Below are 25929 nucleotides of genomic sequence, written 5' to 3'. Positions count from 1 at the left end.
GGTTACAGAAACTGGTCAAACACCTCAAGAAGAATTTAGCGAACTATTGAAATCTCAATCCAGCGCTATCTCAACAGATCAGTTTGAACAGTCAAGTCTTTCTGCATGTGATTGTAGTTGCCAATTGGAAACGGGAAAAGATTCCTGCATCTGCGAATGCATTATTAGAAGCACCACTTCAGAAAGCACAAAGAGTGTAACAGAAAGTTCATTCAACCAGTCAACAGTCAGTGAATCAAGTCAAAACAGTTCATTGCATATTTATACTACACCTCAATCAACATCAGGCAGTTCCCTTGAAATTTCGACTATAGCGAAAGATCGATTAACTCAAAAGGAACTTACCGAAATATCGCAATCTCTACCTCAAACGAGTACAATTTTAAGTAGACCATTTGAACTTTCTACAACTATAGAAGAAATAAAGAGGTCGAAGCCTTCACCGCGCTTAAATTCAATATCAGGACAGGCTTTCAAAACTTCAAGCACAAAAGAATATCAATTAAGTTCGGCGGGAAGAAGTAAACCATTAAAATTTCAAACACCTAACTTGTCGGTTACAGAAACTGGTCAAATACCTCAAGAAGAATTTAGCGAACTATTGAAATCTCAATCCAGCGCTATCTCAACAGATCAGTTTGAACAGTCAAGTCTTTCTGCATGTGATTGTAGTTGCCAATTGAAAACGGGAAAAGATTCATGCATCTGCGAATGCAATATTAGAAGCACCACTTCAGAAAGCACAAAGGGTGTAACAGAAAGTTCATTCAAGCAGTCAACAGTCAGTGAATCAAGTCAAAACACTTCATTGCGTATTTATTCTACACCTCAATCAACATCAGGCAGTTCCCTTGAAATTTCGACTATAGCGAAAGATCGAATAACTCAAGAGGAACTTACCGAAACATCGCAATCTCTACCTCAAACGAGTACAATTTTAAGTAGATCATTTGAATTGTATAGTACAGAAAAATACGGAACACCTAATGAAGAAATAAGGTTGTCGAAGCCTTCAACACGCTTAAGTCCAACATCGGGACATTATTTCAAAACTACAAGTACAAAAGAATATCAAATAACTTCGGAGGGAAAAAGTAAACCATTAAAATTTCAAACACCTACCTTGTCGGTTACAGAAACTGGTAAAACACCTCAAGAAGAATTTAGCGGACTATTGAAATCTCAATCCAGCGCTATATCAACAGATCAGTTTGAACAGTCAAGTCTTTCTGCATGTGATTGTAGTTGCCAATTGGAAACGGGAAAAGATTCCTGCATCTGCGAATGCATTATTAGAAGCACCACTTCAGAAAGCACAAAGGGTGTAACAGAAAGTTCATTCAAGCAGTCAACAGTCAGCCAATCAAGTCAAAACAGTTCATTGCATATTTATACTACACCTCAATCAACATCAGGCAGTTCCCTTGAAATTTCGACTATAGCGAAAGATCGAATAACTCAAGAGGAACTTATCGAAATATCGCAATCTCTACCTCAAACGAGTACAATTTTAAGTAGATCATTTAAATTGTCTAGTACAAAAAAATACGAAACACCTAAAGAAGAAATGAAGTTGTCGAAGCCTTCACCACGCTTAAGTTCAACATCAGGACAGTCTTTGAAAACTACAAGCACAAAAGAATATCAAGTAACTTCGACGGGAAAAAGTAAACCATTAAAATTTCAAACACCTAACTTATCGGTTACAGAAACTGGTCAAACACCTAGAGAAGAATTTACCGAACTATTGAAAACTCAATCTAATGCTATTTCACCAGATCAGTTTGAACATTCGAGTATTCCTGCATGTGATTGTAGTTGCCAATTGGAAAAGGGAAAAGACTCATGCATCTGCGAATGCTTTTTTAGAAGCACGTTTTCAGAAATCACGAGTACAATACCCAGTAGTTCAGAAAAATACGAAACACCTTTAGAGGAAACATCTACATTTTCGGAGACATCTTTATCTCAGTCACCTACATTATCCAGTAGTTCAGCTCAAATTTCCAGAACAGAGGAGGAAGAAAGAACTACCGAGGAAAAATCTACAGTTTCGGAATCTGTACCGCAATCAAGCCCACCTATTTTAAGGTCTCTACCTCATTTGAGTACAATATCCAGTAGTTTACTTCCAATATCAAGAACAGAGAAATACGAAACAACGCCAGAGCAAAAATCTACATTTTCGGAATCTCAACCGCAATCGAGTACAAGTTATTCAAAATCTGCTCCTCAGTTGAGTACAATATCCAGTAGTTCATTTCAAATTTCGAGTACAGAAAAGTACGAAACAACTCTAGAGGAAAGCTCTAAAAGTTATTCAAAATCTCCTCCTCAATTGAGTACAATATCCAGGAGTTCCTTTCAAATTTCGAGTACAGAAAAGTACGAAACAACTCCAGAGGAAAGGTCTAAATTTTCGGAAACTCTTTCCCAGTCAAGTACATTATTGGAATCTTTACCCCAGTCACCTACAATATCCAGTAGTTCAGTTCGAATTTCCAGTACACAGGAGGAAGAAATAACTACCGAGGAAAAATCTTCAGTTTCTTCAGCTAGTTCAAAGTCTTTACCTCAATTGAGTACAATTTTCAGTAGTTCAGTTCCAATTCCGAGTACAAAAAAATACGAAACCACTCCAGAGGAAAAATCTCAATTTTCAGAATCTCAACCGCAATCGAGTACAAGTTATTCAAAATCTGCTCCTCAGTTGAGTACAATATCCAGTAGTTCATTTCAAATTTCGAGTACAGAAATATGCGAAACAACTCTAGAGGAAAGCTCTTCAAGTTATTCAAAATCTCCTCCTCAATTGAGTACAATATCCAGGAGTTCCTTTCAAATTTCGAGTACAGAAAAGTACGAAATAACTCCAGAGGAAATGTCTACATTTTCGAAAACTCTTTCCGAGCCAAGTACATTATTGGAATCTTTACCTCAGTCACCTACATTATCCAGTAGTTCAGTTCGAATTTCCAGTACAGAGGAGGAAGAAAGAACTACCGAGAAAAAATCTTCAGTTTCGGAATTCGTACCGCAATCAAGCCCACCTATTTTAAGGTCTCTACCTCATTTGAGTACAACATCCAGTAGTTTACTTCCAAAATCAAGAACAGAGAAATACGAAACAACGCCAGAGCAAAAATCTACATTTTTGGAATCTCAATCGCAGTCAACTACAGGTTATTCAAAATCTGCTCCTCAGTTGAGTACAATATCCAGTAGTTTAGTTCAAATTTCGAGTACAGAAAAGTACGAAACAACTCCAGAGGAAAGGTCTACATTTTCTGAAACTCTTTCCCAGTCAAGTACATTATTGGAATCTTTACCTCAGTCATCTACAATATCCAGTAGTTCAGTTCAAATTTCCAGTACACAGGAGGAAGAAAGAACTACCGAGAAAAAATCTACAGTTTCAGAATCTGTACCGCAATCAAGCCCAGCTAGTTCAAAGTCTTTACCTCAATTGAGTACAATATCAAGGAGTTCCTTTCAAATTTCGAGTACAGAAAAGTACGAAACAACTCCAGAGGAAAGGTCTACATTTTCGGAAACTCTTTCCCAGCCAAGTACATTATTTGAATCTTTACCTCAGTCACCTACATTATCCAGTAGTTCAGTTCGAATTTCCAGTACAGAGGAGGAAGAAAGAACTACGGAGGAAAAATCTTCAGTTTCGGGATCTGTACCGCAATCACGCCCAGCTAGTTCAAAGTCTTTACCTCAATTGAGTACAATTTCCAGTAGTTCAGTTTCAATTTCGAGTACAAAAAAATACGAAACCACTCCAGAGGAAAAATCTACATTTTCGGAATCTCAACCGCAATCGAGTACAAGTTATTCAAAATCTGCTCCTCAGTTGAGTACAATATCCAGTAGTTCCTTTCAAATTTCGAGTACAGAAAAGTACGAAACAACTCCAGAGAAAAGGTCTACATTTTCGGAAACTCTTTCCCAGTCAAGTACATTATTGGAATCTTTACCTCAGTCACCTACAATACCCAGTAGTTCAGTTCGAATTTCCAGAACAGAGGAGGAAGAAAGAACTACCGAGAAAAAATCTTCAGTTTCGGAATCTGTACCGCAATCACGCCCAGCTAGTTCAAAGTCTTTACCTCAATTGAGTACAATTTCCAGTAGTTCAGTTCCAATTTCGAGTACAAAAAAATACGAAACCACTCCAGAGGAAAAATCTACATTTTCGGAATCTCAACCGCAATCGAGTACAAGTTATTCAAAATCTGCTCCTCAGTTGAGTACAATATCCAGTAGTTCCTTTCAAATTTCGAGTACAGAAAAGTACGAAACAACTCCAGAGGAAAGGTCTACATTTTCGGAAACTCTTTCCCAGTCAAGTACATTATTGGAATCTTTACCTCAGTCACCTACAATACCCAGTAGTTCAGTTCGAATTTCCAGTACAGAGGAGGAAGAAAGAACTACCGAGAAAAAAACTTCAGTTTCGGAATCCGTACCGCAATCAAGCCCACCTATTTTAAGGTCTCTACCTCATTTGAGTACAATATCCAGTAGTTTACTTCCAATATCAAGAACAGAGAAATACGAAAAAACGCCAGAGCAAAAATCTACATTTTTGGAATCTCAATCGCAGTCAAGTACAGCTTATTCAAAATCTGCTCCTCAGTTGAGTACAATATCCAGGAGTTCCTTTCAAATTTCGAGTACAGAAAAGTACGAAACAACTCCAGAGGAAAGGTCTACATTTTCGGAAACTCTTTCCCAGTCAAGTACATTATTGGAATCTTTACCTCAGTCACCTACAATACCCAGTAGTTCAGTTCGGATTTCCAGTACAGAGGAGGAAGAAAGAACTACCCAGAAAAAATCTTCAGTTTCGGAATCCGTACCGCAATCAAGCCCACCTATTTTAAGGTCTCTACCTCATTTGAGTACAATATCCAGTAGTTTACTTCCAATATCAAGAACAGAGAAATACGAAACAACGCCAGAGCAAAAATCTACATTTTTGGAATCTCAATCGCAGTCAAGTACAGGTTATTCAAAATCTGCTCCTCAGTTGAGTACAATATCCAGTAGTTTAGTTCAAATTTCGAGTACAGAAAAGTACGAAACAACTCCAGAGGAAAGGTCTACATTTTCGGAAACTCTTTCCCAGCCAAGTACATTATTTGAATCTTTACCTCAGTCACCTACATTATCCAGTAGTTCAGTTCGAATTTCCAGTACAGAGGAGGAAGAAAGAACTACGGAGGAAAAATCTTCAGTTTCGGGATCTGTACCGCAATCACGCCCAGCTAGTTCAAAGTCTTTACCTCAATTGAGTACAATTTCCAGTAGTTCAGTTTCAATTTCGAGTACAAAAAAATACGAAACCACTCACAAGGGAAAATCTACATTTTTGGAATCTCAATCGCAGTCAAGTACAGGTTATTCAAAATCTGCTCCTCAGTTGAGTACAATATCCAGGAGTTCCTTTCAAATTTCGAGTACAGAAAAGTACGAAACAACTCCAGAGAAAAGGTCTACATTTTCGGAAACTCTTTCCCAGTCAAGTACATTATTGGAATCTTTACCTCAGTCACCTACAATACCCAGTAGTTCAGTTCGAATTTCCAGTACAGAGGAGGAAGAAAGAACTACCGAGAAAAAATCTTCAGTTGCGGAATCCGTACCGCAATCAAGCCCACCTATTTTAAGGTCTCTACCTCATTTGAGTACAATATCCAGTAGTTTACTTCCAATATCAAGAACAGAGAAATACGAAACAACACCAGAGCAAAAATCTACATTTTTGGAATCTCAATCGCAGTCAAGTACAGGTTATTCAAAATCTGCTCCTCAGTTGAGTACAATATCCAGTAGTTTAGTTCAAATTTCGAGTACAGAAAAGTACGAAACAACTCCAGAGGAAAGGTCTACATTTTCGGAAACTCTTTCCCAGCCAAGTACATTATTGGAATCTTTACCTCACTCACCTACATTATCCAGTAGTTCAGTTCGAATTTCCAGTACAGAGGAGGAAGAAAGAACTACGGAGGAAAAATCTTCAGTTTCGGGATCTGTACCGCAATCACGCCCAGCTAGTTCAAAGTCTTTACCTCAATTGAGTACAATTTCCAGTAGTTCAGTTTCAATTTCGAGTACAAAAAAATACGAAACCACTCCAGAGGAAAAATCTACATTTTCGGAATCTCAACCGCAATCGAGTACAAGTTATTCAAAATCTGCTCCTCAGTTGAGTACAATATCCAGTAGTTCCTTTCAAATTTCGAGTACAGAAAAGTACGAAACAACTCCAGAGGAAAGGTCTACATTTTCGGAAACTCTTTCCCAGTCAAGTACATTATTGGAATCTTTACCTCAGTCACCTACAATACCCAGTAGTTCAGTTCAAATTTCCAGTACAGAGGAGGAAGAAAGAACTACCGAGAAAAAATCTTCAGTTTCGGAATCCGTACCGCAATCAAGCCCACCTATTTTAAGGTCTCTACCTCATTTGAGTACAATTTCCAGTAGTTCAGTTCCAATTTCGAGTACAAAAAAATACGAAACCACTCCAGAGGAAAAATCTACATTTTCGGAATCTCAACCGCAATCGAGTACAAGTTATTCAAAATCTGCTCCTCAGTTGAGTACAATATCCAGTAGTTCCTTTCAAATTTCGAGTACAGAAAAGTACGAAACAACTCCAGAGGAAAGGTCTACATTTTCGGAAACTCTTTCCCAGCCAAGTACATTATTGGAATCTTTACCTCACTCACCTACATTATCCAGTAGTTCAGTTCGAATTTCCAGTACAGAGGAGGAAGAAAGAACTACGGAGGAAAAATCTTCAGTTTCGGGATCTGTACCGCAATCACGCCCAGCTAGTTCCAAGTCTTTACCTCAATTGAGTACAATTTTCAGTAGTTCAGTTTCAATTTCGAGTACAAAAAAATACGAAACCACTCCAGAGGAAAAATCTACATTTTCGGAATCTCAACCGCAATCGAGTACAAGTTATTCAAAATCTGCTCCTCAGTTGAGTACAATATCCAGTAGTTCCTTTCAAATTTCGAGTACAGAAAAGTACGAAACAACTCCAGAGGAAAGGTCTACATTTTCGGAAACTCTTTCCCAGTCAAGTACATTATTGGAATCTTTACCTCAGTCACCTACAATACCCAGTAGTTCAGTTCAAATTTCCAGTACAGAGGAGGAAGAAAGAACTACCGAGAAAAAATCTTCAGTTTCGGAATCCGTACCGCAATCAAGCCCACCTATTTTAAGGTCTCTACCTCATTTGAGTACAATTTCCAGTAGTTCAGTTCCAATTTCGAGTACAAAAAAATATGAAACCACTCCAGAGGAAAAATCTACATTTTCGGAATCTCAACCGCAATCGAGTACAAGTTATTCAAAATCTGCTCCTCAGTTGAGTACAATATCCAGTAGTTCCTTTCAAATTTCGAGTACAGAAAAGTACGAAACAACTCCAGAGGAAAGGTCTACATTTTCGGAAACTCTTTCCCAGTCAAGTACATTATTGGAATCTTTACCTCAGTCACCTACAATACCCAGTAGTTCAGTTCGAATTTCCAGTACAGAGGAGGAAGAAAGAACTACCGAGAAAAAATCTTCAGTTTCGGAATCCGTACCGCAATCAAGCCCAGCTAGTTCAAAGTCTTTACCTCAATTGAGTACAGTTTCCAGTAGTTCAGTTCCAATTCCGAGTACAAAAAAATACGAAACCACTCCACAGGAAAAATCTACATTTTCGGAATATCAACCGCAATCGAGTACAAGTTATTCAAAATCTGCTCCTCAGTTGAGTACAATATCCAGCAGTTCATTTCAAATTTCGAGTACAGAAAAGTACGAAACAACTCTAGAGGAAAGGTCTACATTTTCGGAAACTCTTTCCCAGTCAAGTACATTATTGGAATCTTTACCTCAGTCACCTACAATACCCAGTAGTTCAATTCGAATTTCCAGTACAGAGGAGGAAGAAAGAACTACCGAGAAAAAATCTTCAGTTTCGGAATCCGTACCACAATCAAGCCCACCTATTTTAAGGTCTCTACCTCATTTGAAGACAATATCCAGTAGTTTACTTCCAATATCAAGAACAGAGAAATACGAAACAACGCCAGAGCAAAAATCTACATTTTTGGAATCTCAATCGCAGTCAAGTACAGGTTATTCAAAATCTGCTCCTCAGTTGAGTACAATATCCAGTAGTTTAGTTCAAATTTCGAGTACAGAAAAGTACGAAACAACTCCAGAGGAAAGGTCGACATTTTCGGAAACTCTTTCCCAGTCAAGTACATTATTGGAATCTTTACCTCAGTCACCTACAATACCCAGTAGTTCAGTTCGAATTTCCAGTACAGAGGAGGAAGAAAGAACTACCGAGAAAAAATCTTCAGTTTCGGAATCCGTACCGCAATCAAGCCCACCTATTTTAAGGTCTCTACCTCATTTGAGTACAATATCCAGTAGTTTACTTCCAATATCAAGAACAGAGATATACGAAACAACGCCAGAGCAAAAATCTACATTTTTGGAATCTCAATCGCAGTCAACTACAGGTTATTCAAAATCTGCTCCTCAGTTGAGTACAATATCCAGGAGTTCCTTTCAAATGTCGAGTACAGAAAAGTACGAAACAACTCCAGAGGAAAGGTCGACATTTTCGGAAACTCTTTCCCAGTCAAGTACATTATTGGAATCTTTACCTCAGTCATCTACAATATCCAGTAGTTCAGTTCAAATTTCCAGTACACAGGAGGAAGAAAGAACTACCGAGAAAAAATCTACAGTTTCGGAATCTGTACCGCAATCACGCCCAGCTAATTCAAAGTCTTTACCTCAATTGAGTACAATTTCCAGTAGTTCAGTTTCAATTTCGAGTACAAAAAAATACGAAACCACTCCAGAGGAAAAATCTACATTTTCGGAATCTCAACCGCAATCGAGTACAAGTTATTCAAAATCTGCTCCTCAGTTGAGTACAATATCCAGTAGTTCCTTTCAAATTTCGAGTACAGAAAAGTACGAAACAACTCCAGAGGAAAGGTCTACATTTTCGGAAACTCTTTCGCAGTCAAGTATATTATTGGAATCTTTACCTCAGTCACCTACAATATCAAGTAGTTCAGTTCAAATTTCCAGTACAGAGGAGGAAAAAATAACTACCGAGAAAAAATCTTCAGTTTCTGAATCTGTACCGCAATCAAGCCCAGCTAGTTCAAAGTCTTTACCTCAATTGAGTACAGTTTCCAGTAGTTCAGTTCCATTTCCGAGTACAAAAAAATACGAAACCACTCCACAGGAAAAATCTACATTTTCGGAATCTCAACCGCAATCGAGTACAAGTTGTTCAAAATCTGCTCCTCAGTTGAGTACAATATCCAGTAGTTTAGTTCAAATTTCGAGTACAGAAAAGTATGAAACAACTCCAGAGGAAAGGTCGACATTTTCGGAAACTCTTTCCCAGTCAAGTACATTATTGGAATCTTTACCTCAGTCATCTACAATATCCAGTAGTTCAGTTCAAATTTCCAGTACACAGGAGGAAGAAAGAACTACCGAGAAAAAATCTACAGTTTCGGAATCTGTACCGCAATCAAGCCCAGCTAGTTCAAAGTCTTTACCTCAATTGAGTACAATTTCCAGTAGTTCAGTTCCAATTTCGAGTACAAAAAAATACGAAACCACTCCAGAGGAAAAATTTACATTTTCGGAATCTCAACCGCAATCGAGTACAAGTTATTCAAAATCTGCTCCTCAGTTGAGTACAATATCCAGGAGTTCCTTTCAAATTTCGAGTACAGAAAAGTACGAAACAACTCTAGAGGAAAGCTCTAAAAGTTATTCAAAATCTCCTCCTCAATTGAGTACAATATCCAGGAGTTCCTTTCAAATTTCGAGTACAGAAAAGTACGAAACAACTCCAGAGGAAAGGTCTAAATTTTCGGAAACTCTTTCCCAGTCAAGTACATTATTGGAATCTTTACCTCAGTCACCTACAATACCCAGTAGTTCAATTCGAATTTCCAGTACAGAGGAGGAAGAAAGAACTACCGAGAAAAAATCTTCAGTTTCGGAATCTGTACCGCAATCACGCCCAGCTAGTTCAAAGTCTTTACCTCAATTGAGTACAATTTCCAGTAGTTCAGTTTCAATTTCGAGTACAAAAAAATACGAAACCACTCACGAGGAAAAATCTACATTTTCGGAATCTCAACCGCAATCGAGTACAAGTTATTCAAAATCTGCTCCTCAGTTGAGTACAATATCCAGTAGTTCATTTCAAATTTCGAGTACAGAAAAGTACGAAACAACTCTAGAGGAAAGCTCTAAAAGTTATTCAAAATCTCCTCCTCAATTGAGTACAATATCCAGGAGTTCCTTTCAAATTTCGAGTACAGAAAAGTACGAAACAACTCCAGAGGAAAGGTCTACATTTTCGGAAACTCTTTCCCAGTCAAGTACATTATTGGAATCTTTACCTCAGTCACCTACAATACCCAGTAGTTCAATTCGAATTTCCAGTACAGAGGAGGAAGAAAGAACTACCGAGAAAAAATCTTCAGTTTCGGAATCTGTACCACAATCAAGCCCACCTAGTTCAAAGTCTTTACCTCAATTGAGTACAATTTCCAGTAGTTTACTTCCAATATCAAGAACAGAGAAATACGAAACAACGCCAGAGCAAAAATCTACATTTTTGGAATCTCAATCGCAGTCAAGTACAAGTTATTCAAAATCTGCTCCTCAGTTGAGTACAATATCCAGTAGTTTAGTTCAAATTTCGAGTACAGAAAAGTACGAAACAACTCCAGAGGAAAGGTCTACATTTTCGGAAACTCTTTCCCAGTCAAGTACGTTATTGGAATCTTTACCTCAGTCACCTACAATACCCAGTAGTTCAGTTCGAATTTCCAGTACAGAGGAGGAAGAAAGAACTACCGAGAAAAAATCTACAGTTTCGGAATCCGTACCGCAATCAAGCCCACCTATTTTAAGGTCTCTACCTCATTTGAGTGCAATATCCAGTAGTTTACTTCCAATATCAAGAACAAAGAAATACGAAACAACGCCAGAGCACAAAACTACATTTTTGGAATCTCAATCGCAGTCGAGTACAGGTTATTCAAAATCTCCTCCTCATTTAAGTACAATATCCAGTAGTTCATTTCAAATTTCGAGTACAAAAAAGTACGAAACAACTCCTGAGGAAAGGTCTACATTTTCGGAAACTCTTTCCCAGTCAAGTACATTATTGGAATCTTTACCTCAGTCATCTACAATATCCAGTAGTTCAGTTCAAATTTCCAGTACACAGGAGGAAGAAAGAACTACCGAGAAAAAATCTACAGGTTCGGAATCTGTACCGCAATCAAGACCAGCTAGTTCAAAGTCTTTACCTCAATTGAGTACAATTTCCAGTAGTTCAGTTCCAATTTCGAGTACAAAAAAATACGAAACCCCTCCAGAGGAAAAATCTACATTTTCGGAATCTCAACCGCAATCGAGTACAAGTTATTCAAAATCTGCTCCTCAGTTGAGTACAATATCCAGTAGTCCCTTTCAAATTTCGAGTACAGAAAAGAACGAAACAACTCCAGAGGAAAGGTCTACATTTTCGGAAACTCTTTCCCAGTCAAGTACATTATTGGAATCTTTACCTCAGTCACCTACAATACCCAGTAGTTCAATTCGAATTTCCAGTACAGAGGAGGAAGAAAGAACTACCGAGAAAAAATCTTCAGTTTCGGAATCCGTACCACAATCAAGCCCACCTATTTTAAGGTCTCTACCTCATTTGAGTACAATATCCAGTAGTTTACTTCCAATATCAAGAACAGAGAAATACGAAACAAGGCCAGAGCAAAAATCTACATTTTTGGAATCTCAATCGCAGTCAAGTACAGGTTATTCAAAATCTGCTCCTCAGTTGAGTACAATATCCAGGAGTTCCTTTCAAATTTCGAGTACAGAAAAGTACGAAACAACTCCAGAGGAAAGGTCTACATTTCCGCAAACTCTTTCCCAGTCAAGTTCATTATTGGAATCTTTACCTCAGTCACCTACAATACCCAGTAGTTCAATTCGAATTTCCAGTACAGAGGAGGAAGAAAGAACTACCGAGGAAAAATCTTCAGTTTCGGAATCCGTACCACAATCAAGCCCACCTATTTTAAGGTCTCTACCTCATTTGAGTACAATATCCAGTAGTTTACTTCCAATATCAAGAACAGAGAAATACGAAACCACGCCAGAGCAAAAATCTACATTTTTGGAATCTCAATCGCAGTCAAGTACAGGTTATTCAAAATCTGCTCCTCAGTTGAGTATAATATCCAGGAGTTCCTTTCAAATTTCGAGTACAGAAAAGTACGAAACAACTCTAGAGGAAAGCTCTAAAAGTTATTCAAAATCTCCTCCTCAATTGAGTACAATATCCAGGAGTTCCTTTCAAATTTCGAGTACAGAAAAGTACGAAACAACTCCAGAGGAAAGGTCTACATTTTCGGAAAGTCTTTCCCAGTCAAGTACATTATTGGAATCTTTACCTCAGTCACCTACAATATCCAGTAGTTCAGTTCGAATTTCCAGTACACAAGAGGAAGAAAGAACTACCGTGGAAAAATCTTCTGTTTCTGAATCTGTACCTCAATCAAGCCCAGCTATATCAAAGTCTTTACCTCAATTGAGTAAAGTTTCCAGTAGTTCAGTTCCAATTCCGAGTACAAAAAAATACGAAACCACTCCACAGGAAAAATCTACATTTTCGGAATCTCAACCGCAATCGAGTACAAGTTATTCAAAATCTGCTCCTCAGTTGAGTACAATATCCAGTAGTTCCTTTCAAATTTCGAGTACAGAAAAGTACGAAACAACTTCAGAGGAAAAGTCTACATCTTCGGAAACTCTTTCCCAGTCAAGTACATTATTGGAATCTTTACCTCACTCACCTACAATACCCAGTAGTTCAGTTCCAATTTCCAGTACAGAGGAGGAAGAAATAACTACCGAGGAAAAATCTTCAGTTTCGGAATCCGTACCACAATCAAGCCCACCCATTTTAAGGTCTCTACCTCATTTGAGTACAATATCCAGTAGTTTACTTCCAATATCAAGAACAGAGAAATACGAAACAACGCCAGAGTCAAAATCTACATTTTTGGAATCTCAATCGCAGTCAAGTACAGGTTATTCAAAATCTGCTCCTCAGTTGAGTACAATATCCAGGAGTTCCTTTCAAATTTCGAGGTCAGAAAAGTACGAAACAGCTCTAGAGGAAAGCTCTAAAAGTTATTCAAAATCTCCTTCTCAATTGAGTACAATATCCAGGAGTTCCTTTCAAATTTCGAGTACAGAAAAGTACGAAACAACTCCAGAGGAAATGTCTACATTTTCGGAAAGTATTTCCCAGTCAAGTACATTATTGGAATCTTTACCTCAGTCACCTACAATATCCAGTAGTTCAGTTCGAATTTCCAGTACACAAGAGGAAGAAAGAACTACCGTGGAAAAATCTTCTGTTTCTGAATCTGTACCTCAATCAAGCCCAGCTATATCAAAGTCTTTACCTCAATTGCGTAAAGTTTCCAGTAGTTCAGTTCCAATTCCGAGTACAAAAAAATACGAAACCACTCCACAGGAAAAATCTACATTTTCGGAATCTCAACCGCAATCGAGTACAAGTTATTCAAAATCTGCTCCTCAGTTGAGTACAATATCCAGTAGTTCCTTTCAAATTTCGAGTACAGAAAAGTACGAAACAACTTCAGAGGAAAAGTCTACATTTTCGGAAACTCTTTCCCAGTCAAGTACATTATTGGAATCTTTACCTCACTCACCTACAATACCCAGTAGTTCAGTTCCAATTTCCAGTACAGAGGAGGAAGAAATAACTACCGAGGAAAAATCTTCAGTTTCGGAATCCGTACCACAATCAAGCCCACCTATTTTAAGGTCTCTACCTCATTTGAGTACAATATCCAGTAGTTTACTTCCAATATCAAGAACAGAGAAATACGAAACAACGGCAGAGCAAAAATCTACATTTTTGGAATCTCAATCGCAGTCAAGTACAGTTTATTCAAAATCTGCTCCTCAGTTGAGTACAATATCCAGTAGTTCCTTTCAAATTTCGAGTACAGAAAAGTACGAAACAACTCTAGACAACAGCTCTAAAAGTTATTCAAAATCTCCTCCTCAATTGAGTACAATATCCAGGAGTTCCTTTCAAATTTCGAGTACAGAAAAGTACGAAACAACTCCAGAGGAAAGGTCTAAATTTTCGGAAACTCTTTCCCAGTCAAGTACATTATTGGAATCTTTACCTCAGTCACCTACAATACCCAGTAGTTCAATTCGAATTTCCAGTACAGAGGAGGAAGAAAGAACTACCGAGAAAAAATCTTCAGTTTCGGAATCTGTACCACAATCAAGCCCACCTAGTTCAAAGTCTTTACCTCAATTGAGTACAATTTCCAGTAGTTTACTTCCAATATCAAGAACAGAGAAATACGAAACAACGCCAGAGCAAAAATCTACATTTTTGGAATCTCAATCGCAGTCGAGTACAGGTTATTCAAAATCTCCTCCTCAATTGAGTACAATATCCAGGAGTTCCTTTCAAATTTCGAGTACAGAAAAGTACGAAACAACTCCTGAGGAAAGGTCTACATTTTCGGAAACTCTTTCCCAGTCAAATACATTATTGGAATCTTTACCTCTGTCATCTACAATATCCAGTAGTTCAGTCCGAATTTCCAGTACACAGGAGGAAGAAAGAACTACGGAGGAAAAATCTTCAGTTTCGGAATCCGTACCGCAATCAAGCCCACCTATTTTAAGGTCTCTACCTCATTTGAGTACAATATCCAGTAGTTTACTTCCAATATCAAGAACAGAGAAATACGAAACAACGCCAGAGAAAAAATCTACATTTTCGGAATCTCAACCGCAATCGAGTACAAGTTATTCAAAATCTGCTCCTCAGTTGAGTACAATATCCAGTAGTTCCTTTCAAATTTCGAGTACAGAAAAGTACGAAACAACTTCAGAGGAAAAGTCTACATTTTCGGAAACTCTTTCCCAGTCAAGTACATTATTGGAATCTTTACCTCACTCACCTACAATACCCAGTAGTTCAGTTCCAATTTCCAGTACAGAGGAGGAAGAAAGAACTACCGAGGAAAAATCTTCAGTTTCGGAATCCGTACCACAATCAAGCCCACCTATTTTAAGGTCTCTACCTCATTTGAGTACAATATCCAGTAGTTTACTTCCAATATCAAGAACAGAGAAATACGAAACAACGCCAGAGTCAAAATCTACATTTTTGGAATCTCAATCGCAGTCAAGTATAGGTTATTCAAAATCTGCTCCTCACTTGAGTACAATATCCAGTTGTTCCTTTCAAATTTCGAGTACAGAAAAGTACGAAACAACTCCAGAGGAAAGGTCTACATTTTCGGAAACTCTTTCCCAGTCAAGTACATTATTGGAATCTTTACCTCAGTCATCTACAATATCCAGTAGTTCAGTTCAAATTTCCAGTACACAGGAGGAAGAAAGAACTACCGAGAAAAAAACTACAGCTCCGGAATCTGTACCGCAATCAAGCCCAGCTAGTTCAAAGTCTTTACCTCAATTGAGTACAGTTTCCAGTAGTTCAGTTCCAATTCCGAGTACAAAAAAATACGAAACCACTCCAGGAAAAAAATCTCAATTTTCAGAATCTCAACCGCAATCGAGTACAAGTTATTCAAAATCTGCTCCTCAGTTGAGTACAATATCCAGTAGTTCATTTCAAATTTCGAGTACAGAAAAGTACGAAACAACTCCAGAAGAAATGTCTACATTTTCGGAAACTCTTTCCCAGTCAAGTACATTATTGGAATCTTTACCTCAGTCACCTACAATATCCAGTAGTTCAGTTCGAATTTCCAGTACACAGGAGGAAGAAAGAACTACCGAGGAAAAATCTTCAGTTTCGGAATCAGTACCGCAATCACGCCCAGCTATTTCAAAGTCTTTACCTCAATTGAGTACAATTTCCAGTAGTTCAGTTCCTATTCCGATTACAAAAAAATACGAAACCACTCCAGAGGAAAAATCCAATTTTTCGGAATCTCAACCGCAATCGAGTACAGGTTATTCAAAATCTGCTCCTCAGTTGAGTACAATATCCAGTAGTTCCTTTCAAATTTCGAGTACAGAAAAGTACGAAACAACTCCTGAGGAAAGGTCTACATTTTCGGCAACTCTTACCCAGTCAAGTACATTATTGGAATCTTTACCTCAGTCACCTACAATATCCAGTAGTTCAATTCAAATTTCCAGTACAGAGGAGGAAGAAAGAACTACCGAGAAAAAATCTTCAGTTTCGGAATCCGTACAACAATCAAGCCCACCTATTTTAAGGTCTCTACCTTATTTGAGTACAATATCCAGTAGTTTACTTCCAATATCAAGAACAGAGAAATACGAAACAGCGCCAGAGCAAAAATCTACATTTTTGGAATCTCAATCGCAGTCAAGTACAGGTTATTCAAAATCTGCTCCTCAGTTGAGTACAATATCCAGTAGTTCCTTTCAAATTTCGAGTACAGAAAAGTACGAAACAACTTCTGAGGAAAGGTCGACATTTTCGGAAACTCTTTCCCAGTCAAATACATTATTGGAATCTTTACCTCAGTCATCTACAATATCCAGTAGTTCAGTTCGAATTTCCAGTACACAGGAGGAAGAAAGAACTACCGAGGAAAAATCTTCAGTTTCGGAATCAGTACCGCAATTAAGCCCAGCTAGTTCCAAGTCTTTACCTCAATTGATTACAATTTCCAGTAGTTCAGTTCCAATTTCGAGTACAAAAAAATACGAAACCACTCCAGAGGAAAAATCTAATTTTTCGGAATCTCACCCGCAATCGAGTACAAGTTATTCAAGTTCATTTCAAATTTCGAGTACAGAAAAATACGAAACAACTCTAGAGGAAAACTCTACAAGTTATTCAAAAGCTCCTCCTCAATTGAGTACAATTTCCAGTAGTTCCTTTCAAATTTCGAGTACAGAAAAGTACGAAACAACTCCAGAGGAAATGTCTACATTTTCTGAAACTCTTTCCCAGTCAAGTACATTATTGGAATCTTTACCTCAGTCACCTACAATATCCAGTAGTTCAGTTCGAATTTCCAGTACACAGGAGGAAGAAAGAAGTACGGAGGAAAAATCTTCAGTTTCGGAAACCGTACCGCAATCAAGCCCACCTATTTTAAGGTCTCTACCTCATTTGAGTACAATATCCAGTAGTTTACTTCCAATATCAAGAACAGAGAAATACGAAACAACGCCAGAGAAAAAATCTACATTTTCGGAATCTCAACCGCAATCGAGTACAAGTTATTCAAAATCTGCTCCTCAGTTGAGTACAATATCCAGTAGTTCCTTTCAAATTTCGAGTACAGAAAAGTACGAAACAACTCCTGAGGAAAGGTCTACATTTTCGGCAACTCTTACCCAGTCAAGTACATTATTGGAAACTTTACCTCAGTCACCTACAATATCCAGTAGTTCAATTCAAATTTCCAGTACAGAGGAGGAAGAAAGAACTACCGAGGAAAAATCTTCAGTTTCGGAATCTGTACCGCAATCACGCCCAGCTATTTCAAAGTCTTTACCTCAATTGAGTACAATTTCCAGTAGTTCAGTTCCTATTCCGATTACAAAAAAATACGAAACCACTCCAGAGGAAAAATCCAATTTTTCGGAATCTCAACCGCAATCAAGTACAGGTTATTCAAAATCTGCACCTCAGTTGAGTACAATATCCAGTAGTTCCTTTCAAATTTCGAGTACAGAAAAGTACGAAACAACTCCTGAGGAAAGGTCTACATTATCGGAAACTCTTTCCCAGTCAAGTACATTATTGGAATCTTTACCTCAGTCATCTACAATATCCAGTAGTTCAGTTCGAATTTCCAGTACACAGGAGGAAGAAAGAACTACCGAGGAAAAATCTTCAGTTTCGGAATCAGTACCGCAATTAAGCCCAGCTAGTTCCAAGTCTTTACCTCAATTGAGTACAATTTCCAGTAGTTCAGTTCCTATTCCGATTACAAAAAAATACGAAACCACTCCAGAGGAAAAATCCAATTTTTCGGAATCTCAACCGCAATCGAGTACAGGTTATTCAAAATCTGCACCTCAGTTGAGTACAATATCCAGTAGTTCCTTTCAAATTTCGAGTACAGAAAAGTACGAAACAACTCCTGAGGAAAGGTCTACATTATCGGAAACTCTTTCCCAGTCAAGTACATTATTGGAATCTTTACCTCAGTCATCTACAATATCCAGTAGTTCAGTTCGAATTTCCAGTACACAGGAGGAAGAAAGAACTACCGAGAAAAAATCTTCAGTTTCGGAATCCGCACCGCAATCAAGCCCATCTATTTTAAGGTCTCTACCTCATTTGAGTACAATATCCAGTAGTTTACTTCCAATATCAAGAACAGAGAAATATGAAACCACTCCAGAGGAAAAATCTACATTTTCGGAATCTCAACCGCAATCGAGTACAAGTTATTCAAAATCTGCTCCTCAGTTGAGTACAATATCCAGTAGTTCCTTTCAAATTTCGAGTACAGAAAAGTACGAAACAACTCCAGAGGAAAGGTCTACATTTTCGGAAACTCTTTCCCAGTCAAGTACATTATTGGAATCTTTACCTCAGTCACCTACAATACCCAGTAGTTCAGTTCGAATTTCCAGTACAGAGGCGGAAGAAAGAACTACCGAGAAAAAATCTTCAGTTTCGGAATCCGTACCGCAATCAAGCCCACCTATTTTAAGGTCTCTACCTCATTTGAGTACAATTTCCAGTAGTTCAGTTCCAATTTCGATTACAAAAAAATACGAAACCACTCTAGAGGAAAAATCCAATTTTTCGGAATCTCAACCGCAATCGAGTACAAGTTATTCAAGTTCATTTCAAATTTCGAGTACAGAAAAATACGAAACAACTCTAGAGGAAAACTCTACAAGTTATTCAAAAGCTCCTCCTCAATTGAGTACAATTTCCAGTAGTTCCTTTCAAATTTCGAGTACAGAAAAGTACGAAACAACTCCAGAGGAAATGTCTACATTTTCTGAAACTCTTTCCCAGTCAAGTACATTATTGGAATCTTTACCTCAGTCATCTACAATATCCAGTAGTTCAGTTCGAATTTCCAGTACACAGGAGGAAGAAAGAAGTACGGAGGAAAAATCTTCAGTTTCGGAAACCGTACCGCAATCAAGCCCACCTATTTTAAGGTCTCTACCTCATTTGAGTACAATATCCAGTAGTTTACTTCCAATATCAAGAACAGAGAAATACGAAACAACGCCAGAGAAAAAATCTACATTTTCGGAATCTCAACCGCAATCGAGTACAAGTTATTCAAAATCTGCTCCTCAGTTGAGTACAATATCCAGTAGTTCCTTTCAAATTTCGAGTACAGAAAAGTACGAAACAACTCCTGAGGAAAGGTCTACATTTTCGGAAACTCTTTCCCAGTCAAGTACATTATTGGAAACTTTACCTCAGTCACCTACAATATCCAGTAGTTCAATTCAAATTTCCAGTACAGAGGAGGAAGAAAGAACTACCGAGGAAAAATCTTCAGTTTCGGAATCTGTACCGCAATCACGCCCAGCTATTTCAAAGTCTTTACCTCAATTGAGTACAATTTCCAGTAGTTCAGTTCCTATTCCGATTACAAAAAAATACGAAACCACTCCAGAGGAAAAATCCAATTTTTCGGAATCTCAACCGCAATCAAGTACAGGTTATTCAAAATCTGCACCTCAGTTGAGTACAATATCCAGTAGTTCCTTTCAAATTTCGAGTACAGAAAAGTACGAAACAACTCCTGAGGAAAGGTCTACATTATCGGAAACTCTTTCCCAGTCAAGTACATTATTGGAATCTTTACCTCAGTCATCTACAATATCCAGTAGTTCAGTTCGAATTTCCAGTACACAGGAGGAAGAAAGAACTACCGAGGAAAAATCTTCAGTTTCGGAATCAGTACCGCAATTAAGCCCAGCTAGTTCCAAGTCTTTACCTCAATTGAGTACAATTTCCAGTAGTTCAGTTCCTATTCCGATTACAAAAAAATACGAAACCACTCCAGAGGAAAAATCCAATTTTTCGGAATCTCAACCGCAATCGAGTACAGGTTATTCAAAATCTGCACCTCAGTTGAGTACAATATCCAGTAGTTCCTTTCAAATTTCGAGTACAGAAAAGTACGAAACAACTCCTGAGGAAAGGTCTACATTATCGGAAACTCTTTCCCAGTCAAGTACATTATTGGAATCTTTACCTCAGTCATCTACAATATCCAGTAGTTCAGTTCGAATTTCCAGTACACAGGAGGAAGAAAGAACTACCGAGAAAAAATCTTCAGTTTCGGAATCCGCACCGCAATCAAGCCCATCTATTTTAAGGTCTCTACCTCATTTGAGTACAATATCCAGTAGTTTACTTCCAATATCAAGAACAGAGAAATATGAAACCACTCCAGAGGAAAAATCTACATTTTCGGAATCTCAACCGCAATCGAGTACAAGTTATTCAAAATCTGCTCCTCAGTTGAGTACAATATCCAGTAGTTCCTTTCAAATTTCGAGTACAGAAAAGTACGAAACAACTCCAGAGGAAAGGTCTACATTTTCGGAAACTCTTTCCCAGTCAAGTACATTATTGGAATCTTTACCTCAGTCACCTACAATACCCAGTAGTTCAGTTCGAATTTCCAGTACAGAGGCGGAAGAAAGAACTACCGAGAAAAAATCTTCAGTTTCGGAATCCGTACCGCAATCAAGCCCACCTATTTTAAGGTCTCTACCTCATTTGAGTACAATTTCCAGTAGTTCAGTTCCAATTTCGATTACAAAAAAATACGAAACCACTCCAGAGGAAAAATCCAATTTTTCGGAATCTCAACCGCAATCGAGTACAAGTTATTCAAAATCTGCTCCTCAGTTGAGTACAATATCCAGTAGTTCCTTTCAAATTTCGAGTACAGAAAAGTACGAAACAACTCCTGAGGAAAGGTCTACATTATCGGAAACTCTTTCCCAGTCAAGTACATTATTGGAATCTTTACCTCAGTCATCTACAATATCCAGTAGTTCAGTTCGAATTTCCAGTACACAGGAGGAAGAAAGAACTACGCAGGAAAAATCTTCAGTTTCGGAATCCGTACCGCAATCAAGCCCACATATTTTAAGGTCTCTACCTCAATTAAGTACAATATCTAGTAGTTTACTTCCAATATCAAGAACAGAGATATACGAATCAACACCAGAGCAAAAATCTACATTTTCGGAATCTAAACCGCAGTCGAGTACAGGTTATTCAAAATCTCCTCCACTTTTGAGTACAATATCCAGTAGTTCCTTTCAAATTTCGAGTACAGAAAAGTACGAAACAACTCCTGAGGAAAGGTCTACATTATCGGAAACTCTTTCCCAGTCAAGTACATTATTGGAATCTTTACCTCAGTCACCTACAAAATCCAGTAGTTCAGTTCGAATTTCCAGTACACAGGAGGAAGAAAGAACTACCGAGGAAAAATCTTCAGTTTCGGAATCCGCACCGCAATCAAGCCCATCTATTTTAAGGTCTCTACCTCATTTGAGTACAATATCCAGTAGTTTACTTCCAATATCAAGAACAGAGAAATATGAAACCACTCCAGAGGAAAAATCTACATTTTCGGAATCTCAACCGCAATCGAGTACAAGTTATTCAAAATCTGCTCCTCAGTTGAGTACAATATCCAGTAGTTCCTTTCAAATTTCGAGTACAGAAAAGTCCGAAACAACTCCAGAAGAAATGTCTACATTTTCGGAAACTCTTTCCCAGTCAAGTACATTATTGGAATCTTTACCTCAGTTACCTACAATGTCCAATAGTTCAGTTCAAATTTCCAGTACACAGAAGGAAGAAAGCACTACGGAGGAAAAATCTACAGTTTCGGAATCTGTACCGCAATCAAGCCCAGCTAATTCCAAGTCTTTACCTCAATTGAGTACAGTTTCCAGTAGTTCAGTTCCAATTCCGAGTACAAAAAAATACGAAACGACTCCAGAGGAAAAATCTACAGTTTCTGAATCAGTACCGCAATCAAGCCCAGCTAGTTCAAAGTCTTTACCTCAATTGAGTACAATTTCCAGTAGTTCAGTTCCACTTCCGAGTACAAAAAAATACGAAACTACTCCAGAAGAAAAATCTACATTTTCGGAATCTCAACCGCAATCGAGTACAAGTTATTCAAAATCTACTCCTCAGTTTAGTAGAATATCCAGTAGTTCCTTTCAAATTTCGAGTACAGAAAAGTACGAAACAACTTCTGAGGAAAGGTCGACATTTTCGGAAACTCTTTCCCAGTCAAATACATTATTGGAATCTTTACCTCAGTCACCTACAATATCCAGTAGTTCAATTCAAATTTCCAGTACAGAGGAGGAAGAAAGAACTACCGAGAAAAAATCTTCAGTTTCGGAATCCGTACCGCAATCAAGCCCACATATTTTAAGGTCTCTACCTCAATTAAGTACAATATCTAGTAGTTTACTTCCAATATCAAGAACAGAGAAATACGAAACAACACCAGAGCAAAAATCTTTATTTTCGGAATCTAAACCGCAGTCGAGTACGGGTTATTCAAAATCTCCTCCACATTTGAGTACAATATCCAGTAGTTCCTTTCAAATTTCGAGTACAGAAAAGTACGAAACCACTCCAGAAGAAATGTCTACATTTTCGGAAACTCTTTCCCAGTCAAGTACATTATTGGAATCTTTACCTCAGCCACCTACAATATCCAGTAGTTCAGTTCGAATGTCCAGTACAGAGGAGGAAGAAAGAACTACCGAGCAAAAATCTACAGTTTGGGAATCCGTACCGCAATCATGCCCAGCTAGTTCCAAGTCTTTACCTCAATTGAGTACAATTTCCAGTAGTTCAGTTCCACTTCCGAGTACAACAAAATACGAAACTACTCCAGAGGAAAAATCTACATTTTCTCAACCGCAATCGAGTACAAGACATTCAAAATTTCCTCCTCAGTTGATTAAAATATCCAGTAGTTCCCTTCAAATTTCGAGTACAGAAAAGTACGAAACAACTCCAGAGGAAAGGTCTACATTTTCGGAAACTTTTTCTCAGTCAAGTACATTATTGGAATCTTTACCTAAGTCACCTACAATATCCAGTAGTTCAGTTCGAATTTCCAGTACACAGGAGGAAGAAAGAACTACCGAGAAAAAATCTACAGTTTGGGATTCCGTACCGCAATCAAGCCCAGCTAGTTCCAAGTCTTTACCTCAATTGAGTACAATTTCCAGTAGTTCAGTTCCAATTCCGAGTACAAAAAAATACGAAACCACTTCAGAGGAAAAATCTACATTTTCGGAATCTCAACCGCAATCGAGTACAAGTTATTCAAAATCTGCTCCTCAGTTGAGTACAATATCCAGTAGTTCCTTTCAAATTTCGAGTACAGAAAAGTACGAAACAACTCTAGAGGAAAACTCTACAAGTTATTCAAAAGCTCCTCCTCAATTGAGTACAATTTCCAGTAGTTCCTTTCAAATTTCGAGTACAGAAAAGTACCAAACAACTCCAGAGGAAAGGTCTACATTTTCGGCAACTCTTACCCAGTCAAGTACATTATTGGAAACTTTACCTCAGTCACCTACAATATCCAGTAGTTCAATTCAAATTTCCAGTACAGAGGAGGAAGAAAGAACTACCGAGAAAAAATCTTCAGTTTCGGAATCCGTACCACAATCAAGCCCACCTATTTTAAGGTCTCTACCTCATTTGAGTACAATATCCAGTAGTTTACTTCCAATATCAAGAACAGAGAAATACGAAACAGCGCCAGAGAAAAAATCTACATTTTTGGAATCTCAATCGCAGTCAAGTACAGGTTATTCAAAATGTGCTCCTCAGTTGAGTACAATATCCAGTAGTTTAGTTCAAATTTCGAGTACAGAAAAGTACGAAACAACTCCAGAGGAAAGGTCTACATTTTCGGAAACTCTTTCCCAGTCAAGTACATTATTGGAATCTTTACCTCACTCACCTACAATACCCAGTAGTTCAGTTCCAATTTCCAGTACAGAGGAGGAAGAAATAACTACCGAGGAAAAATCTTCAGTTTCGGAATCCGTACCACAATCAAGCCCACCTATTTTAAGGTCTCTACCTCATTTGAGTACAATATCCAGTAGTTTACTTCCAATATCAAGAACAGAGAAATACGAAACAACGGCAGAGCAAAAATCTACATTTTTGGAATCTCAATCGCAGTCAAGTACAGGTTATTCAAAATCTGCTCCTCAGTTGAGTACAATATCCAGGAGTTCCTTTCAAATTTCGAGTACAGAAAAGTACGAAACAACTCTAAAGAACAGCTCTAAAAGTTATTCAAAATCTCCTCCTCAATTGAGTACAATATCCAGGAGTTCCTTTCAAATTTCGAGTACAGAAAAGTACGAAACAACTCCTGAGGAAAGGTCTACATTTTCGGAAACTCTTTCCCAGTCAAATACATTATTGGAATCTTTACCTCAGTCATCTACAATATCCAGTAGTTCAGTTCGAATTTCCAGTACACAGGAGGAAGAAAGAACTACGGAGGAAAAATCTTCAGTTTCGGAATCCGTACCGCAATCAAGCCCACCTAATTTAAGGTCTCTACCTCATTTGAGTACAATATCCAGTAGTATACTTCCAATATCAAGAACAGAGAAATACGAAACAACGCCAGAGAAAAAATCTACATTTTCGGAATCTCAACCGCAATCGAGTACAAGTTATTCAAAATCTGTTCCTCAGTTGAGTACAATATCCAGTAGTTCCTTTCAAATTTCGAGTACAGAAAAGTACGAAACAACTTCAGAGGAAAAGTCTACATTTTCGGAAACTCTTTCCCAGTCAAGTACATTATTGGAATCTTTACCTCACTCACCTACAATAGCCAGTAGTTCAGTTCCAATTTCCAGTACAGAGGAGGAAGAAATAACTACCGAGGAAAAATCTTCAGTTTCGGAATCCGTACCACAATCAAGCCCACCTATTTTAAGGTCTCTACCTCATTTGAGTACAATATCCAGTAGTTTACTTCCAATATCAAGAACAGAGAAATACGAAACAACGCCAGAGTCAAAATCTACATTTTTGGAATCTCAATCGCAGTCAAGTACAGGTTATTCAAAATCTGCTCCTCACTTGAGTACAATATCCAGTTGTTCCTTTCAAATTTCGAGTACAGAAAAGTACGAAACAACTCCAGAGGAAAGGTCTACATTTTCGGAAACTCTTTCTCAGTCAAGTACATTATTGGAATCTTTACCTCAGTCATCTACAATATCCAGTAGTTCAGTTCAAATTTCCAGTACACAGGAGGAAGAAAGAACTACCGAGAAAAAATCTTCAGTTTCGGAATCAGTACCGCAATCAAGCCCAGCTAGTTCCAAGTCTTTACCTGAATTGATTACAATTTCCAGTAGTTCAGTTCCAATTTCGAGTACAAAAAAATACGAAACCACTCCAGGAAAAAAATCTCAATTTTCAGAATCTCAACCGCAATCGAGTACAAGTTATTCAAAATCTGCTCCTCAGTTGAGTACAATATCCAGTAGTTCATTTCAAATTTCGAGTACAGAAAAATACGAAACAACTCCAGAAGAAATGTCTACATTTTCGGAAACTCTTTCCCAGTCAAGTACATTATTGGAATCTTTACCTCAGTCACCTACAATATCCAGTAGTTCAGTTCGAATTTCCAGTACACAGGAGGAAGAAAGAACTACCGAGGAAAAATCTTCAGTTTCGGAATCAGTACCGCAATCAAGCCCAGCTAGTTCCAAGTCTTTACCTGAATT

The 25929-nt window shown here is 38.0% G+C and overlaps 1 protein-coding gene across 1 annotated transcript in view; it reads left to right on the top strand.

The window, feature by feature from the left end:
* LOC108025635 (uncharacterized) overlaps positions 1-25929 on the top strand; it is a 93675-nt gene that overhangs the window by 12036 nt on the left and 55710 nt on the right. The window contains exons 10-57 of the mRNA XM_050888382.1: positions 564-962; positions 2280-2380; positions 3803-3910; positions 4184-4303; positions 4613-4687; positions 5420-5473; positions 6158-6268; positions 6599-6652; positions 6944-7057; positions 7337-7603; positions 7778-7831; positions 8564-8692; positions 9350-9415; positions 9803-9910; positions 10298-10468; positions 11519-11578; positions 11912-11965; positions 12317-12472; positions 12800-12858; positions 13116-13137; positions 13193-13283; positions 13540-13571; positions 13688-13746; positions 14060-14063; positions 14318-14401; positions 14555-14641; positions 14969-15027; positions 15280-15344; positions 15720-15808; positions 16148-16201; positions 16541-16651; positions 17306-17461; positions 17786-17902; positions 18179-18247; positions 18563-18640; positions 19013-19151; positions 19341-19495; positions 19820-19972; positions 20213-20344; positions 20606-20674; positions 20993-21067; positions 21320-21652; positions 21788-22047; positions 22297-22352; positions 23541-23641; positions 24860-24979; positions 25494-25521; positions 25620-25720. Coding sequence (XP_050744339.1) covers positions 564-962; positions 2280-2380; positions 3803-3910; positions 4184-4303; positions 4613-4687; positions 5420-5473; positions 6158-6268; positions 6599-6652; positions 6944-7057; positions 7337-7603; positions 7778-7831; positions 8564-8692; positions 9350-9415; positions 9803-9910; positions 10298-10468; positions 11519-11578; positions 11912-11965; positions 12317-12472; positions 12800-12858; positions 13116-13137; positions 13193-13283; positions 13540-13571; positions 13688-13746; positions 14060-14063; positions 14318-14401; positions 14555-14641; positions 14969-15027; positions 15280-15344; positions 15720-15808; positions 16148-16201; positions 16541-16651; positions 17306-17461; positions 17786-17902; positions 18179-18247; positions 18563-18640; positions 19013-19151; positions 19341-19495; positions 19820-19972; positions 20213-20344; positions 20606-20674; positions 20993-21067; positions 21320-21652; positions 21788-22047; positions 22297-22352; positions 23541-23641; positions 24860-24979; positions 25494-25521; positions 25620-25720 — 5159 coding nt within the window. The remainder of the gene's footprint in view (positions 1-563; positions 963-2279; positions 2381-3802; positions 3911-4183; positions 4304-4612; positions 4688-5419; positions 5474-6157; positions 6269-6598; positions 6653-6943; positions 7058-7336; positions 7604-7777; positions 7832-8563; positions 8693-9349; positions 9416-9802; positions 9911-10297; positions 10469-11518; positions 11579-11911; positions 11966-12316; positions 12473-12799; positions 12859-13115; positions 13138-13192; positions 13284-13539; positions 13572-13687; positions 13747-14059; positions 14064-14317; positions 14402-14554; positions 14642-14968; positions 15028-15279; positions 15345-15719; positions 15809-16147; positions 16202-16540; positions 16652-17305; positions 17462-17785; positions 17903-18178; positions 18248-18562; positions 18641-19012; positions 19152-19340; positions 19496-19819; positions 19973-20212; positions 20345-20605; positions 20675-20992; positions 21068-21319; positions 21653-21787; positions 22048-22296; positions 22353-23540; positions 23642-24859; positions 24980-25493; positions 25522-25619; positions 25721-25929) is intronic.

This window comes from Drosophila biarmipes, chromosome X, assembly GCF_025231255.1.
Source record: "Drosophila biarmipes strain raj3 chromosome X, RU_DBia_V1.1, whole genome shotgun sequence".
Classification (NCBI taxonomy): Eukaryota; Metazoa; Arthropoda; class Insecta; order Diptera; family Drosophilidae; genus Drosophila; species Drosophila biarmipes.
Note: the sequence above shows the minus strand (reverse complement) of the source record. Positions and strands in the feature narration are given on the sequence as shown.